The sequence below is a fragment of the Lepidochelys kempii genome, chromosome 12 (genome assembly GCF_965140265.1).
Source record: "Lepidochelys kempii isolate rLepKem1 chromosome 12, rLepKem1.hap2, whole genome shotgun sequence".
Classification (NCBI taxonomy): Eukaryota; Metazoa; Chordata; order Testudines; family Cheloniidae; genus Lepidochelys; species Lepidochelys kempii.
Genome location: NC_133267.1, coordinates 23,829,712 through 23,843,654, shown reverse-complemented (window position 1 = coordinate 23,843,654; position 13,943 = coordinate 23,829,712). Strand labels below are relative to the sequence as shown.

At 49.5% G+C, this 13,943-nt stretch overlaps 1 protein-coding gene and 1 long non-coding RNA gene across 2 annotated transcripts in view; both read left to right on the top strand.

The window, feature by feature from the left end:
• LOC140896296 (uncharacterized) overlaps window positions 1-12,876 on the top strand; it is a 33,708-nt gene extending 20,832 nt beyond the window's left edge. Inside the window, exon 3 of the long non-coding RNA XR_012154507.1 lies at window positions 12,519-12,876. This is a non-coding gene — a long non-coding RNA (uncharacterized lncRNA). The remainder of the gene's footprint in view (window positions 1-12,518) is intronic.
• CEBPA (CCAAT enhancer binding protein alpha) lies at window positions 126-4,373 on the top strand. Its single transcript, XM_073307873.1, has one exon. The coding sequence runs from the start codon at window positions 1,425-1,427 to the stop codon at window positions 2,379-2,381; it is 957 nt and encodes a 318-aa protein (XP_073163974.1). The 5' UTR covers window positions 126-1,424; the 3' UTR covers window positions 2,382-4,373.
• Window positions 12,877-13,943: the final 1,067 nt, after the last annotated feature.

Here is a 13,943-nt window from a genome sequence, read left to right as displayed (position 1 = left end):
TACCAGGGGAGCTTTTTATGTGCACTGTATTAAAATAAATCCGCTCCGAGCGGACTCCCCTTTGCCAGCTGCAGTCTGCAGAGAGAAGTGGAATTTCACCCCCTCCCCTGAGGGCTCCGCCTCTCTCCAGCCCGATGAGAGGCGACTGCCGGGGCTTTACGGCTGGGTCCTAGTGCCCACGCGGCTGCCTTTGGGCTTAACGTCAGGCGGTCTCACTTGTCTGACTCCCACTAGGCTCTGTGAGAAGTGCCTGTGTGCGGATTAGGTATTGACAGGGCCGGGTTTGAATCCGGAATCCGCAGCTGAACGAATACTAAGGCGGGTTTCTCACCTGGAAACCATACTGCCGAGAACTTCTTCAAACCCGGCTGCTCGCTCCTGGAACTGCCAGCGCCTGACCGGAACAACGTGGTGTTTAAACCAGCCTTTGATACTTTCGGCAAACACGGTCCCGCTAATATTCCCAGCTCGTGTTTGTAAAACGGGAGGATCGTAGAAGTGGAGGCTTTCCTCTGTAGCGCCCCTGGACTTAACAGGTCAAATTTGTTAGCAAGGACCCACGATTTAAGTGGATGATGGAAATGTGCTGATTTATTTTAGCCAAATTTCTCCTTTCACTCCTGTGCTGAGGCACGTGGAAGGCAGGACTTAAAGCACCTTGGGCTGCCACACACGTTTCACAGGGCTTCTTATCAGTGTCCCCAGGTGCGTAACTTTTCCAGCAGGTTTAAACCCCAGCGTTCTTCTATCTGGTTCAAGCCTTTGAAGCTATGGGGTGGGGGCGGGGGGACATTACAATGGTACATTCTGCAAATTGCAAACTCCAAGTTCTCTAGCCTCGCAGTTCCAGGGGAGACGACAACGCCTTGCCCCTGGAAAGGGTATTTAAAGGAGGGATTCTTTACGAGTCGTTCCCCAGGGAGGTGCAGATACGCGCTAGCTGCTGGACCCTGAGCTTTGCTTATCTTCTTGCTAGGGGTGGTTTGTAATATAACTGAGGCAGTCCGGGACGTGTAACACAGGCACTAAGACCCAGCAGCCTTGGCAGCTGCCTTGTGGTCAAAGGTTCCCAGCAGGAGGTTGGACACTAGAGGGCGATCCCCAGCCCTTGTGGGAGTGTATATATACAGCAGGCATAAGACCAAGTCAAGGCATTAGTAATTGAAAGTTATAGAGCAAGGAAGAGCAATTCGGACACGCTGGTGGGAGGGGATCGCCGAGAGCAGGGTAAGCAGTGGCACAAGTTGGTTAAAGTGAGAGGGGAAGTCGGGGCGGCTGACGCTCAAGATCCGCCGGCAGAGGCGCAGGGGGGTGTTCGGTCCCCGGCCTCGGAGAGCTTCACTCAGCCGCCTGGGTCCCCTTCGCCAGCGCGAATCCTGGATTCCAGGAGCCCTTCACCATGCCTGGCAGAGTTTAGATACTCCATGGAGCAAGCCAACTTCTACGAGGTCGATTCCCGGCCGCCGATGAGCAGCAGCCACCTCCAGACTCCGCAGCCCGGCAGCGCCTACAGCTACAGAGAGGCTCCCTCGGCGGCTGCACCTGCTGCGGGAGGCGCGGAGCTGAGCGACATCTGCGAGAACGAGAACTCCATCGACATCAGCGCCTACATCGACCCGGCCGCCTTCAACGACGAGTTCCTGGCCGACCTCTTCCAGCACAGCAAGCAGCAGGAGAAAGCCAAGGCCATCCTGGCCGGGGATTTCGACTTCCACAGCATGCACGGGGCCAGCGCCGCCGCCTTGGGGCAGGGGCACCCGCCGCCGCCGCACCACCCCCAGCAGCTCTTCGGCTGCATGGCCGGCTACACGGACAGCAAGCTGGACCCCCTGTACGAGCGCATCGCCGCCCCCGGCTTGCGGCCCCTGGTGATTAAACAGGAGCCCAGGGAGGAGGCGGAGGGCAAGCAGGCGGCTCTGGCTGCCCTCTACCCCCAGCAGCAGCAGCCCCCGTCCCATCTCCAGTACCAGATCGCCCACTGCGCGCAGACCACCATGCACCTCCAGCCGGGGCACCCCACTCCGCCTCCCACCCCCGTGCCCAGCCCGCACCACCCGCACCACCCGAGCAGCCTGCCCGCCGCCGGCGCCCTCAAGATGATGTCCGCGGATCATCGGGGCAAGACGAAAAAGTCCGTGGACAAGAGCAGCAGCGAGTACCGGGTGCGCCGGGAGCGCAACAACATCGCGGTGCGCAAGAGCCGGGACAAGGCCAAGCAGCGCAACGCGGAGACGCAGCAGAAGGTGATGGAGCTCACCAGTGACAATGACCGGCTGCGCAAGCGGGTGGAGCAGCTCACCAGGGAGCTGGAGACACTCAGGGGCATCTTCAGACAGCTGCCTGAGAGCTCCTTGGTCAAGGCCATGGGCAACTGCGCGTGAGGCACCCCGGCCCCACCTCCCGCCCCGCTCCAAACAAACTCGGGCTTTTGCAAACTCTTGGTGCCATATTCAGATCCCCGCCGGGGTCGAGAGCTGCGGTTCAGCTTGTCTCACGGGGTGGGTTTGGTTTTTAATTATTGACAGATAAAAGAATCCAGGCAGCTGTAGTATTAAACGGTCCGTGCCTTAGGAACGACACGAATAAGCTGAAAAGAGTGTGCTTTGACAAGAAAAAGAAAACGCCCACGTGTCTACGGGGTAAAGACAACCCACGCTGTGCCTTAAAAGTTGGTTGCAAAAGCTCTGTGGGCTTTCTGTTCACATCAGCCTGACAGCTGAGCAAACGGGTAGGGGTCCTGTGCTCTGGGTGGGGTTGGGGCATAATTGGTACTGCTGGGGAAACGTGTATGTCTTCCTCCCTGGGGGGCGCTGAGTGGTGGGGGTCGCAGGAAGCTCTGACAGAAAGAAAAGTGGGTGAGACATGACAAGCAACATGGGGAGAATGTATCTGCCTGTTGTTTAGCTCGTTGATCAGTAGGTGAGTGAAAGCTGAGTGCAATCCAGACTCTCTGTCCCTGTCAGTAAAAAGAACAGGAGGACTTGTGGCGTCTTAGAGACTAGCACAGTTATTAGAGCATAAGCTTTCGTGGGCTACAGGCCACTTCATGGGATGCATAGAATGGAACCTAGAGTAAGATATAGAGATACATACAGAGAAGGTGGAAGTTGCCATACGAACTGTAAGAGGCGAATTAAGATGAGCTATTTTCAGCGGGAGAAAAAAACTTTTGTACTGATAATCAAGATGACCCATTTAGACGGTTGACAAGAAGGTGTTAGTCTCTCAGGTGCCACAAGTCCTCCTGTTCTTTTTGCGGATACAGACTAACAGGGCTGCTACTCTGAAACCTGTCCCTGTCAGTGCTGCCGCCTTTCGGGTGAATCTCTCCCATTCTTTTGTATGTGGGGGAAGGTTTGGTGGACGCTGGGGCCGTGCAAGCAGATTGTCGTGTCCCGTCCCCCCCCCCCCCCCTTGTTAGAGGAGACCTGGTGGACAGGAATCCAGGACTGAAAGGGAAAAGCACCTAGCGAAGGAGTCTTGAATATTCTCCTTTAACCAAAACGAAGAGCAGCAATGCTGTACTGTATGTCGTGACAGGGCAAAGCACAAATCAATAAATACCTATCGATGCGGGTATTTACTACGAACTTTCCATGTATTTTGCTTTGTTCGAGGATATTAAGCCCCTCTCCAAGTCTGTCTCTTCTGTCCAAGCTGTGCCTCATGTAAGGTGATACCCTTCTGTGTATACTATTCACACTTTATTTTATTGTATTGCTTAGATCCTTGCCATCACCACTGTCTTCTCTGGTGGCAGAGAGATCATGCCCTTGTGCTGCAGCATTTTTGGTTATGGCTTCTTTAGGGGGCTGGATGCCTCCTAATAACCCAAAGTCTCCCCCTCTGGGGTGTCTGGGATTTGATTACCTTGGGAGTGGGGGCTAGGACACATCCAGTGTCTCTGGGATTTCATTCCCTTTGGGGTCGGGGGAAAGACGGTGCTGCTAGTTAACTGCAGCCCCCTGGACTCTGGATCCTCCCAAGGGAGAGGGACACAACAAACACCCCCCCTGCTAGCGAGCACTTTTAACCAGCCAGTGCTTTTCCTTATAACATGAGAGAGAGAGAAAAAAAACAAGGAGTCCATTTCAAATATAGGTAATTGGAGAAACGTGCAAGGTGAAGGAGAATCAATGTTGTTTGCAAGCGTGATCTCTGGAAAGCTATGTTGCCTGCGTGTGTGTGTGTTTGTGTGTGTGTTTGTGTGTGTGTGTGTGTGTGTGTAGATATCTATATCGATATCTCTCTAGCCAATCATCTATCTATACACACACACACAATGGTGAATGATGAACCGGAAAAAAACTGCATATAAAGTTTGTCGAAATACTGGTTACATTCATAAATAAACAATATATATTCTACCATAATCATCTCCTTGTGTCTTTTCCGCTTTTTCTCTTGGGCTGTACATGAAGCAAAATGTTTCCCTTTCGCTGAAACATGAATCTTTCTCTTCCTCCCCATCCACATGCACCCTGCTATGAATGGGAATTTGAATGTACACCTTGAGCTTAAAAGAATCATTTAGCCCCAGATCTTTTTGATCTTTCAGAGCCTGGCAGTATTATAACTGTTTATGATTTTAACATGTGCATTAGTTAATCACTCCCAAATCTGACCGGTTTAATCGTGTGCAGTGAGTGACACAGGGTTTTCTGAGGCTGTCCAAACTGGAATGGCCACGGGGGTCACCCCTTCCCAAATGCTTAACAAATTACTGTGCTGAAGAAGAACAAAATGATGAGAGGAAAGTCAATTGTCATTGCTGTAAGAGCAATGCTACCCTTGATGATCTCTTCCCGAGCAAAGGACGATGACCAGTCCCTTGGGATGCATTGACAGTGAACTGACTGGCTCTTGGGGGTTGGTAACACTGGAGGATCTAGGGGCAGTTATCTTGTTTAGTTCAGAACAACCATGTTGACAGCGACCTGTTCTGTGCTGCTTTCCCGGCCTAGAGAAAGCTGGTATGTTTGGAGTATGGGAGGGAGAATCCTAGAACTTCTGGGATTGAAAAGCCATTTTAAAAGCACTTCTATCCTGGTTGTGCCCCTCCCCCCCCACTCCCCCTACTTCTCTTCACTGGAGAGATTGGGGTTGCTAGGGGGACAGGCCTGGGCTCTGGTCATAGTTAGTTGCATCTCTGAGGCTCAAAGGTTATAATGTTGCATTTAAGCAATGCAAAAAGATACAGGATTGAGTGCTCTTCCAAAATACACAGAGCGGGTAATTCCTAGTGCCTGTGCCCTTTGACCTCTGTAGGTTAGCTAAAAATAATCTGGAAACCTGTGGGTGAGATACTGACAGTCTGGAGAAGCTGCAGAATGAGGACAGCGCTGGCCTGTGATTACAAAGCAGAGGCAATCCTTGAGCCCACAGGGGTGGTGGGAACTGATCAGGTGATCTAGTGTTAACTCGCTATATAATTAATAGTGGCCATTTGGAGATGAATAGTCCGGGGAAAGGGAGAGGGATGGTGCAAATGGATCTGAACATTCCTTACGGGCCTCTCCATTCATGTGCACATTGAGGGCCCGATCTTGTTGCCAAAGGGAGTTCTGCCTGAGCAGGGTGGGGTGGGTGGGTGGGTGTGTGTGTAACCCACAGGACACGCTGCTCGTCTGTGCTCTAGGGGCCGAGCGCCCCAGCCCCAGTCATGGCATCGAGCGGGGTCACCGCAGCGCTGCCCGGCAGCGAGATGTGAGTCGACATTTGCACCCGTTGCGAGTGGATTAGGAAAAGGCCGTCACAAGCGCTCACAGACTTCCTACCGTCTGAAAGCTGAACTCCAGAGCTCCCTGCGTCTAGCTCTTCTCGGGTCACTCCGGGAAGGATTTGGGGCTCCTGGCTTTGCGTCCCCTCTCCCATTTTTATTATGAAACCCACAGGAAGGTGTATACACACACTCACACACACACACACATTTTATACCATGCACTGCTCGGCCTCGAAGTCGTTGGTTTTAGCCCAGCCTGGGTCTCCCGGCCCCGTTGGCTGCAGGAAGTTTGTGTTCCCGTCCCAGGCATTGCTCGGGTTTGAGTTCATGGCTCCTGGCAGCTGTGTCTGTGTTTTCACAAGGGGGATTAGCGGGAGCCCATCGGGCACAGTTAGCAGCACAGCCGCTGGGTGGATGAGCCCCGCGCCTGGTGTGAACGCGTGATGCGCCCCTGTGCCTTGGCTGCCCCGTGTCTCGCACTGGTGGGACTTGCTAGTTTGGACTACACCCCATTTCACTGGCGGACAGTTCAGCCCTGTGGGTGTCTTCCGAGGGCCAGGGGCGGTTGGGAGCTGAGCACGGTTTTGGGGGGCGCAGTGGGACCAGCCAGACGTAGGGGTTCCCGCCCCAGCCCCCAGCCCGCTCGGCGCAGCCCCCCGCCCCCCGGGCGGCCCACGCGAGCTCACGACGTTGGGGAGGTGCTGATGCAGCAGGGCCGCCTGCCACCAGCGGAGCTGGAGCTGCCTGGAGCAAACCGCCCGGTTCACGGGCTGCTGGATGCTCCGGCGGGTCCCAGCTTGCTGCACTTTACTAAAAACAAACCGCCCCCCAGCAGTCAGTCAACCCCCGAGGCACGCGCGGCGCAGCGCCGGGTCCAGCTTTTCTCCCGCTTCGCAGGCGTCCGAGTCCCGCTGCCCCGGCCTCCCTCGCCCGCCGGGCGTGTGGCGCAGGATCGGGCCCGGACCCGGGACCGGGGTGGTGGCCAGAGGCGTTTCGGTGACAGGGGCGCATCGGCCCCGCCCAGGGCAACATCCCCAGTGCGGGGAGCCCCGCTGCAGCTGCGGCAGCACGAGGGAAGTTTCCCTTGGCGCTCGCTGCTGCGGGAGAGAAGAGGGAGCCCTCAGCCCCACTGTGCCTCGGACAGGTGCAGGGGCTGGGGCGTGGTCCTCCCGTCCTCCCCAAGGCGGCTCGCCGAGTCGTCCCGGGGGGCAGGGCAGGGAGCCGCCCCGCAGGACGGCGGGTGTGTGCTGGGTGTCCGCTCGCGTGCAGCACAGCTGCCCATGCACGAATTCCGCGCCGCGTTTCCCCTGCCCCTGCATTTGCACCGTTGCTGTCGTTTGAAAAGCAGCCGAGGTGAGGGCGATCTCCCCTCCCGCCTCAGCCGCTTGCACGAGCCTCCGCCGTGCAAAGAGCCCGGCGTTTGCCCTGCTGCGGGCACGGGGAGAAGGCAGCAGCAGCTGCACGTGGTGCCCCCTTCTCTGCTCTCGCGCACCCCCCGGCAGCCAGGTCCGCGGCGCTGGGAGCGGGACACCACAGAAATGCGCGGTTGGTGTTTGTTGGTCGCGTCGGAAGAGGAGTAGGCGAGTCAGGCATGATGGCAAAGCAGACAAGTGAGGAGGTTTGAATCAAAGAAGGGGACCAAAGAAATGGACGCGTGTTTGGAGCTCTCCTGCCGTTGGGAGGCATGTAGCCTCGTGCAAAAATCAAACTGGGCATGCAGAAAGTAACCCGCTCCCAGGAAATTACAAAACAAAACAAAAACTACCCGCCTTACTCAGAAAATAAGGTAACAAAAATCAGAGTAAAATACCCCCAAAGCTAAGCGAACCCGCAACGCTAATGCTGGGCAAGGCTATAAATTGAAATACCTAAAATTCAAGAAACTCAAAATTCTGGAAATAAGGAGAGTTTCATCTTGTCCTGTGTGGGGTTTTCTTTCCGGTGGTTTTCATTATGACTATGTGCCTCTAGCTGAGGTAGATGCTTGTTCATCATCATAATATCCCTGCAGTAATGCAGAGCATTTAGATGACCAGATGGGACACTTAAAATGGCATTAGATCTCAAAACAATCCATGTCTGGTGGAGTATTTAAAGGATGGTTCTAAATAGTTTGGCTGCCATTGTGTTTTCACTTGTGAAGAATGGGCAGGAAAGGTCTGTAGATTATTGTATCTGTTCTCATTTGAGAGCTACAGTCAGGGGTACAAAAATAGAAGGGAATTTGGCTTCACAGAGCAGCTTTCAGACCCAAGCTATTCCAAAGTGCTTCAGGAAAGGAGGCGCTGTACACTGCACTGAGGGTTCCAGACCCATGTAGGCTAACATGGCAGTCATTCCTCAGTCAGCAGTAATTTACACCCAGCTTTTGTCATCCAAATCCATTGCAGAGGATATCTCTTAATATCTTAATATCTCATCTGAAGAAACATGCCAGTTTTGGGGCAACATGTCCCACCCTCCATCTGCCGAGACCCCCAGGCTAGTCCTGTACTGCCTCTGGTTACACTTCTAGAGCACTAGGCCAGGAGAGCTAGCACTTGCCTCTACCCCAGCTGGGAAGCATGCCTCCCATTGCAATGTTGACTTACCCCTTAGAAAACAGCCCAGGCTTGATTTTTAAAATTCCCTGTCCTGGAGAATCCCCCACAACCCTTGATAAATTGTTCCAATGGTTAATTATCCTCACTGTTACAAATAATTAATTAGCTCTTGAACTTGTGAGGTGCTGAATGCCCTCAACTCTTGTTGGAAATGTTCTGCAGGCTTAGGCCCTTAATATAATAATCAGTTACAAATGTATGTTCTTTGATCTGGCTGAAATTTAAAAATCACATACTAGTGATAGTGTCATTGAGCCTCACTTACATTTTTAAGGCAGTCGGTCTGAGTACACAGTAACTTGGGATGAATGTGGATCAGAACTAAAGAAGCATGTTCTCAAGTAAAATGTAAACCTGCGGATGGGGACAATTATTTTTTCCCAACTGGAATAAATTGAGGGCTCAAGTCCTAATGATGTCAGGCAAAATTCATCACTTTTACTCTAATTCCCTCTCCCACTTTCAGAAACGCTCATCCTATAGGATATGTTATTCATTACTTAGCAACACTGTCAACCATGCAAAGTAAAGAAATTCTGCCATCATTTTAGTGCAGATTGTTGCAGGGTATATGTGTGAGGGACAGTAAACTAGTGGTTAGAGCAGGACAATGCAAATCTGAGCACTCGGGTTCAGTTCTAAACTGTGACTCACTGTATGGCTTGAGCAAAACAATTAGAGCCTGATTCAAAGCTTGGTTTCAGAGTAACAGCCGTGTTAGTCTGTATTTGCAAAAAGAAAAGGAGTACTTGTGGCACCTTAGAGACTAACCAATTTTTTGAGCATAAGCTTTCGTGAGCTACAGCTCACTTCATCGGATGCATACTGTGGAAACTGCAGAAGACATTATATACACAGAGACCATGAAACAATACCTCCTCCCACCCCACTCTCCTGCTGGTAATAGCTTATCTAAAGTGATCACTCTCCTTACAATGTGTATGATAATCAAGTTGGGCCATTTCCAGCACAAATCCAGGTTTTCTCACCCCCTCCCCTTTTTTTTCCAAAAAACACACACACAAACCCACTCTCCTGCTGGTAATAGCTTATCCAGAGTGACCACTCTCCTTACAATGTGTATGAAAATCAAGGTGGGCCAATTCCAGGACAAATCCAGGTTTTCTCACCCTCCCCCCCCAAAACACACACACACAAACTCATTCTCCTGCTGGTAATAGCTTATCCAGAGTGACCACTCTCCCTACAATGTGCATGATAATCAAGGTGGGCCATTTCCAGCACAAATCCAGGTTTTCTCACACACACACCCCCAACACACACACAAACTCACTCTCCTGCTGGTAATAGCTCATCCAAACTGACCACTCTCCTTACAATGTGTATGATAATCAAGGTGGGCCATTTCCAGCATAAATCCAAGTTTAACCAGAACGTCTGGGGGGGGGTAGGAAAAAACAAGGGGAAATAGGCCCTTGCATAATGACTTAGCCACTCCCAGTCTCTATTTAAGCCTAAATTAAACAGATTGATAATATAATATCAATATTAAAATATAAAATATATAAAAATAAATATAAAATATAAAAAAAATAGATTAAACAGATTGATAGAGCCAGAAGAGTTCCCAGAAGTCACCTACTGCAGGACAGGCCCAACAAAGAAAATAACAGAACGCCACTAGCCGTCACCTTCAGCCCCCAACTAAAACCCCTCCAACACATTATTAAGGATCTACAGCCTATCCTGAAGGATGACCCAACACTCTCACAAATCTTGGGAGACAGGCCAGTCCTTGCCTACAGACAGCCCCCCAACCTGAAGCAAATACTCACCAACAACCACATACCACACAACAGAACCACTAACCAGGAACCTATCCTTGCAACAAAGCCCGTTGCCAACTGTGCCCACATATCTATTCAGGGGACACCATCACAGGGCCTAATAACATCAGCCACACTATCAGAGGCTCGTTCACCTGCACATCCACCAATGTGATATATGCCATCATGTGCCAGCAATGCCCCTCTGCCATGTACATTGGTCAAACTGGACAGTCTCTACGTAAAAAAATAAATGGACACAAATCAGATGTCAAGAATTATAACATTCATAAACCAGTTGGAGAACACTTCAATCTCTCTGGTCACGCAATTACAGACATGAAGGTCGCTATCTTACAACAAAAAAACTTCAAATCCAGATTCCAGTGAGAAACTGCTGAATTGGAATTCATTTGCAAATTGGATACTATTAATTTAGGCTTAAATAGAGACTGGGAGTGGCTAAGTCATTATGCAAGGTAGCCTATTTCCCCTTGTTTTTTCCTACTCCCCCCCCCCCCCCCAGACGTTCTGGTTAAACTTGGATTTATGCTGGAAATGGCCCACCTTGATTATCATACACATTGTAAGGAGAGTGGTCAGTTTGGATGAGCTATTACCAGCAGGAGAGTGAGTTTGTGTGTGTGCTGGGGGTGGGGGTGAGAAAACCTGGATTTTTGCTGGAAATGGCCCACCTTGATTATCATGCACATTGTAGGGAGAGTGGTCACTTTGGATAAGCTATTACCAGCAGGAGAGTGAGTTTGTGTGTGTGGTTTTTGGAAAAAGGGGTGGGGGGGGTGAGAAAACCTGGATTTGTGCTGGAAATGGCCCATCTTGATTATCATACACATTGTAAAGAGAGTGGTCACTTTGGATGGGCTATTACCAGCAGGAGAGTGAGTTTGGGGGGGGGGCGGAGGGTGAGAAAACCTGGATTTGTGCTTGAAATGGCCCAACTTGATTATCATACACATTGTAAGGAGAGTGATCACTTTAGATAAGCTATTACCAGCAGGAGAGTGGGGTGGGAGGAGGTATTGTTTCATGGTCTCTGTGTATATAATGTCTTCTGCAGTTTCCACAGTATGCATCCGATGAAGTGATCTGTAGCTCACGAAAGCTTATGCTCAAATAAATTGGTTAGTCTCTAAGGTGCCACAAGTCCTCCTTTTCTTTATTCAAAGCTTGGTTTTTCCATTGATTCCAGTGGCTGAATATCAAGCCCCTGTAGCCTAATCTCCCTCTTATCAAGCCCCTGTAGCCTAATCTCCCTCTTATCTGACCACTCTCCTTACATTGACATCACTGCGGACAAGAATGGGTCCTTAAATGTTCCACAACTCAAATCACCAATCCACAAAATGGGTATAATAGTACTTACACACACCCTACCCAGGAGTCTTGTAAGGCTTAACTGATTAATAACTGGAAAGTGTTTAGAGAGACGTGCCTGAAACACAGAAGAAGTTACAGCAGTAGCAGTTCCAAAGTCAGCTGAGTTCGAAACTCCTCTGTCAGGCTCTTAACCCCTCTAGTAGAGAGAATTGTTTAACCGCATACGTGGCTCAGAAGGGAAAAGAGACACACATATCAGCTGTATCATAATGACTACCCAAGACGGGTGGTCGCTATGTTCTTGGGCCTCATGCGCTGGAGCTTGGTAAGCGTCTTAAATTATTTCTTTGATGGAAGGGTAAGAAAAGCATGGCTAAAGGGGAGGACACATAGAACTTCATTATTCCAGGTTTGATGCCTTTAAAATAAATGTCCTATTCCTATTTTAAAGGTGACCTGGAAAGTAATAAAAGAATCTTTGTCAGAGTTATTTCCTGTAATGGAGGAATGCCTTGGGTGACTTGAGCTTTTTCACTGTAGGACTATGCAAGATTCATGAACACTTAGTAGTGGGTGAGAAATAGATACGTTGAAAGATTCCTTCCTTCTACCTCCAAATAATTAGCACAAGGTGGAATCCAGCCCATGCCTTCTCAAGAGAAGCAAAACACCCAGAAGTCACTGTGATGTTGTGTATAAGAAAGGTGATCATTTATATCACCGTTGTTAGTACTGTTACACAAGGGATAATAGGCTAGAATGCAGGACTATGCAGGACAGGATGCTGTGTGACTGAGAGTGAAACTTTCTGAGTCTACACTGCAATTACAGAGCCCCTTAGCGCAAGCCCTGTGAGCCTGAGCCAGCTGGCCCAGCCATGGGTTTTTAGCTGCAGTGTAGACACACCCTCTTGTCATAGCTAAATACAAGATAGAACAGATGGTTTTGCATAAGTAGTTGTTATATTTCTAGGGACCATTCAAGGTAAAGTGTAACAAAATCATTCAGCAGAGAGCGTGGGGGGGAAAGAATGTGCAGGTTTCTCATGGATTTTCTTCTCTCCAACAGATGAATTAATGTCAAGGAGCTGGCCCTGTCCATCCACTTTAGACGGTTTGTTTGTTCCCATGCAGCGCACCTTGAGTTCCACAATGCAAAGAAGGCATGTGATCTTTGACAGGCTGTTTGGAGTCAGAAGAAACATATGCATATTAGGCCATTGCTCACACTGGATCTGATCCAGCACCTCTTTAAATCAATGGCAAAACTCCCATTGACTTCAATAGTGCAGTATCAGGACCACTAGTCCTGTTTCTTAGCATGGAGAATATTATCGAACCTAATAGGATGTGTAACTTGGCATCTCTGATTCTGGGCCTCCATTTCTTTCCACAGTCATGAAATCTCTGTATATATCATGCATAAGCAATAAACTTTAAATTAGATGCATGTGGTTTGAATGTGACTTGCAATATCTGATGTATTCTATTATGAATCAAATCCAGTATTATATAACATTAATCATATAACAAAAGATTAACTCTATGCAAACAATGCTTTGCAGTCTACAGCGTACTGGCCCAAATCATTATTATTATTTTTATTATGTTATTATATTTATTTTATGATATATTATTATTTATTTGTATTGTGGTAGGGACTAGGAGCTCCAATCTTGGACCAGGATCCCATTGTGCTAGGTGCTGTGCAAACACAGTAAAATCAGACAATCCTCACCCCAAAGAGTTTAGTCTCACTGAAAGTTCATCATGTGCCTTTTTATTTGAGCACTTGTACATGATCTGTATATTCAGTATGGCATAGTTCTGTGTGAGTAACTAAAGAAATCATTAGCCAGCTGTAAGTGTAAAATGTTGTTAATTCCATTAGTTTTTCTGCTTAGAAGGAATCTCGTCAAGCTAGCCTGGTGGTGCAGTGGCAACACGTCACTGCCACATGGCAGGATGGAGAGCCAGGTGATGCTCAGGAGCAACCCCTCTAACCAATATGCAGGAGCTGCACTCAAAGTCCTATAGGGAGTTGTGTGCATCTCCTCAGCTGGAAGGGAATCCTCACACTGTAATGCTCTGAGAGCTGGAGGGAGGGACTAAAGAAGAGGAAATTGGGATCCTACATGACAGATCTAATTAATTCAACCTAAAAATTTCAGTGGAATTTACCTAGTCGGATCAAGCAGTTTCATGGAGTTATTTCATCTAGCTTCTCAAATGTAATACCTGTCCTTCTCAGTGGTTAGCTATGGCGGATGGAACTCTGGCACCGTATCATCCCAGGAGTCATGTACATGCTGAGAAGCAAACAAGTATCGAACAATGGCTTTGTGCCCAAAACATGTCAAAAAGTAGATGTGTATCTTCCTTTGCATTGATTGAGTAGCTAGAAAGCTTGGCGTTGTTCTCATGGAAGTGGATTGGAGTCTTGCCACTGACATCAATGGGAGCAGAACTGGTCTCCCAGTATCAAGAAGCTGGC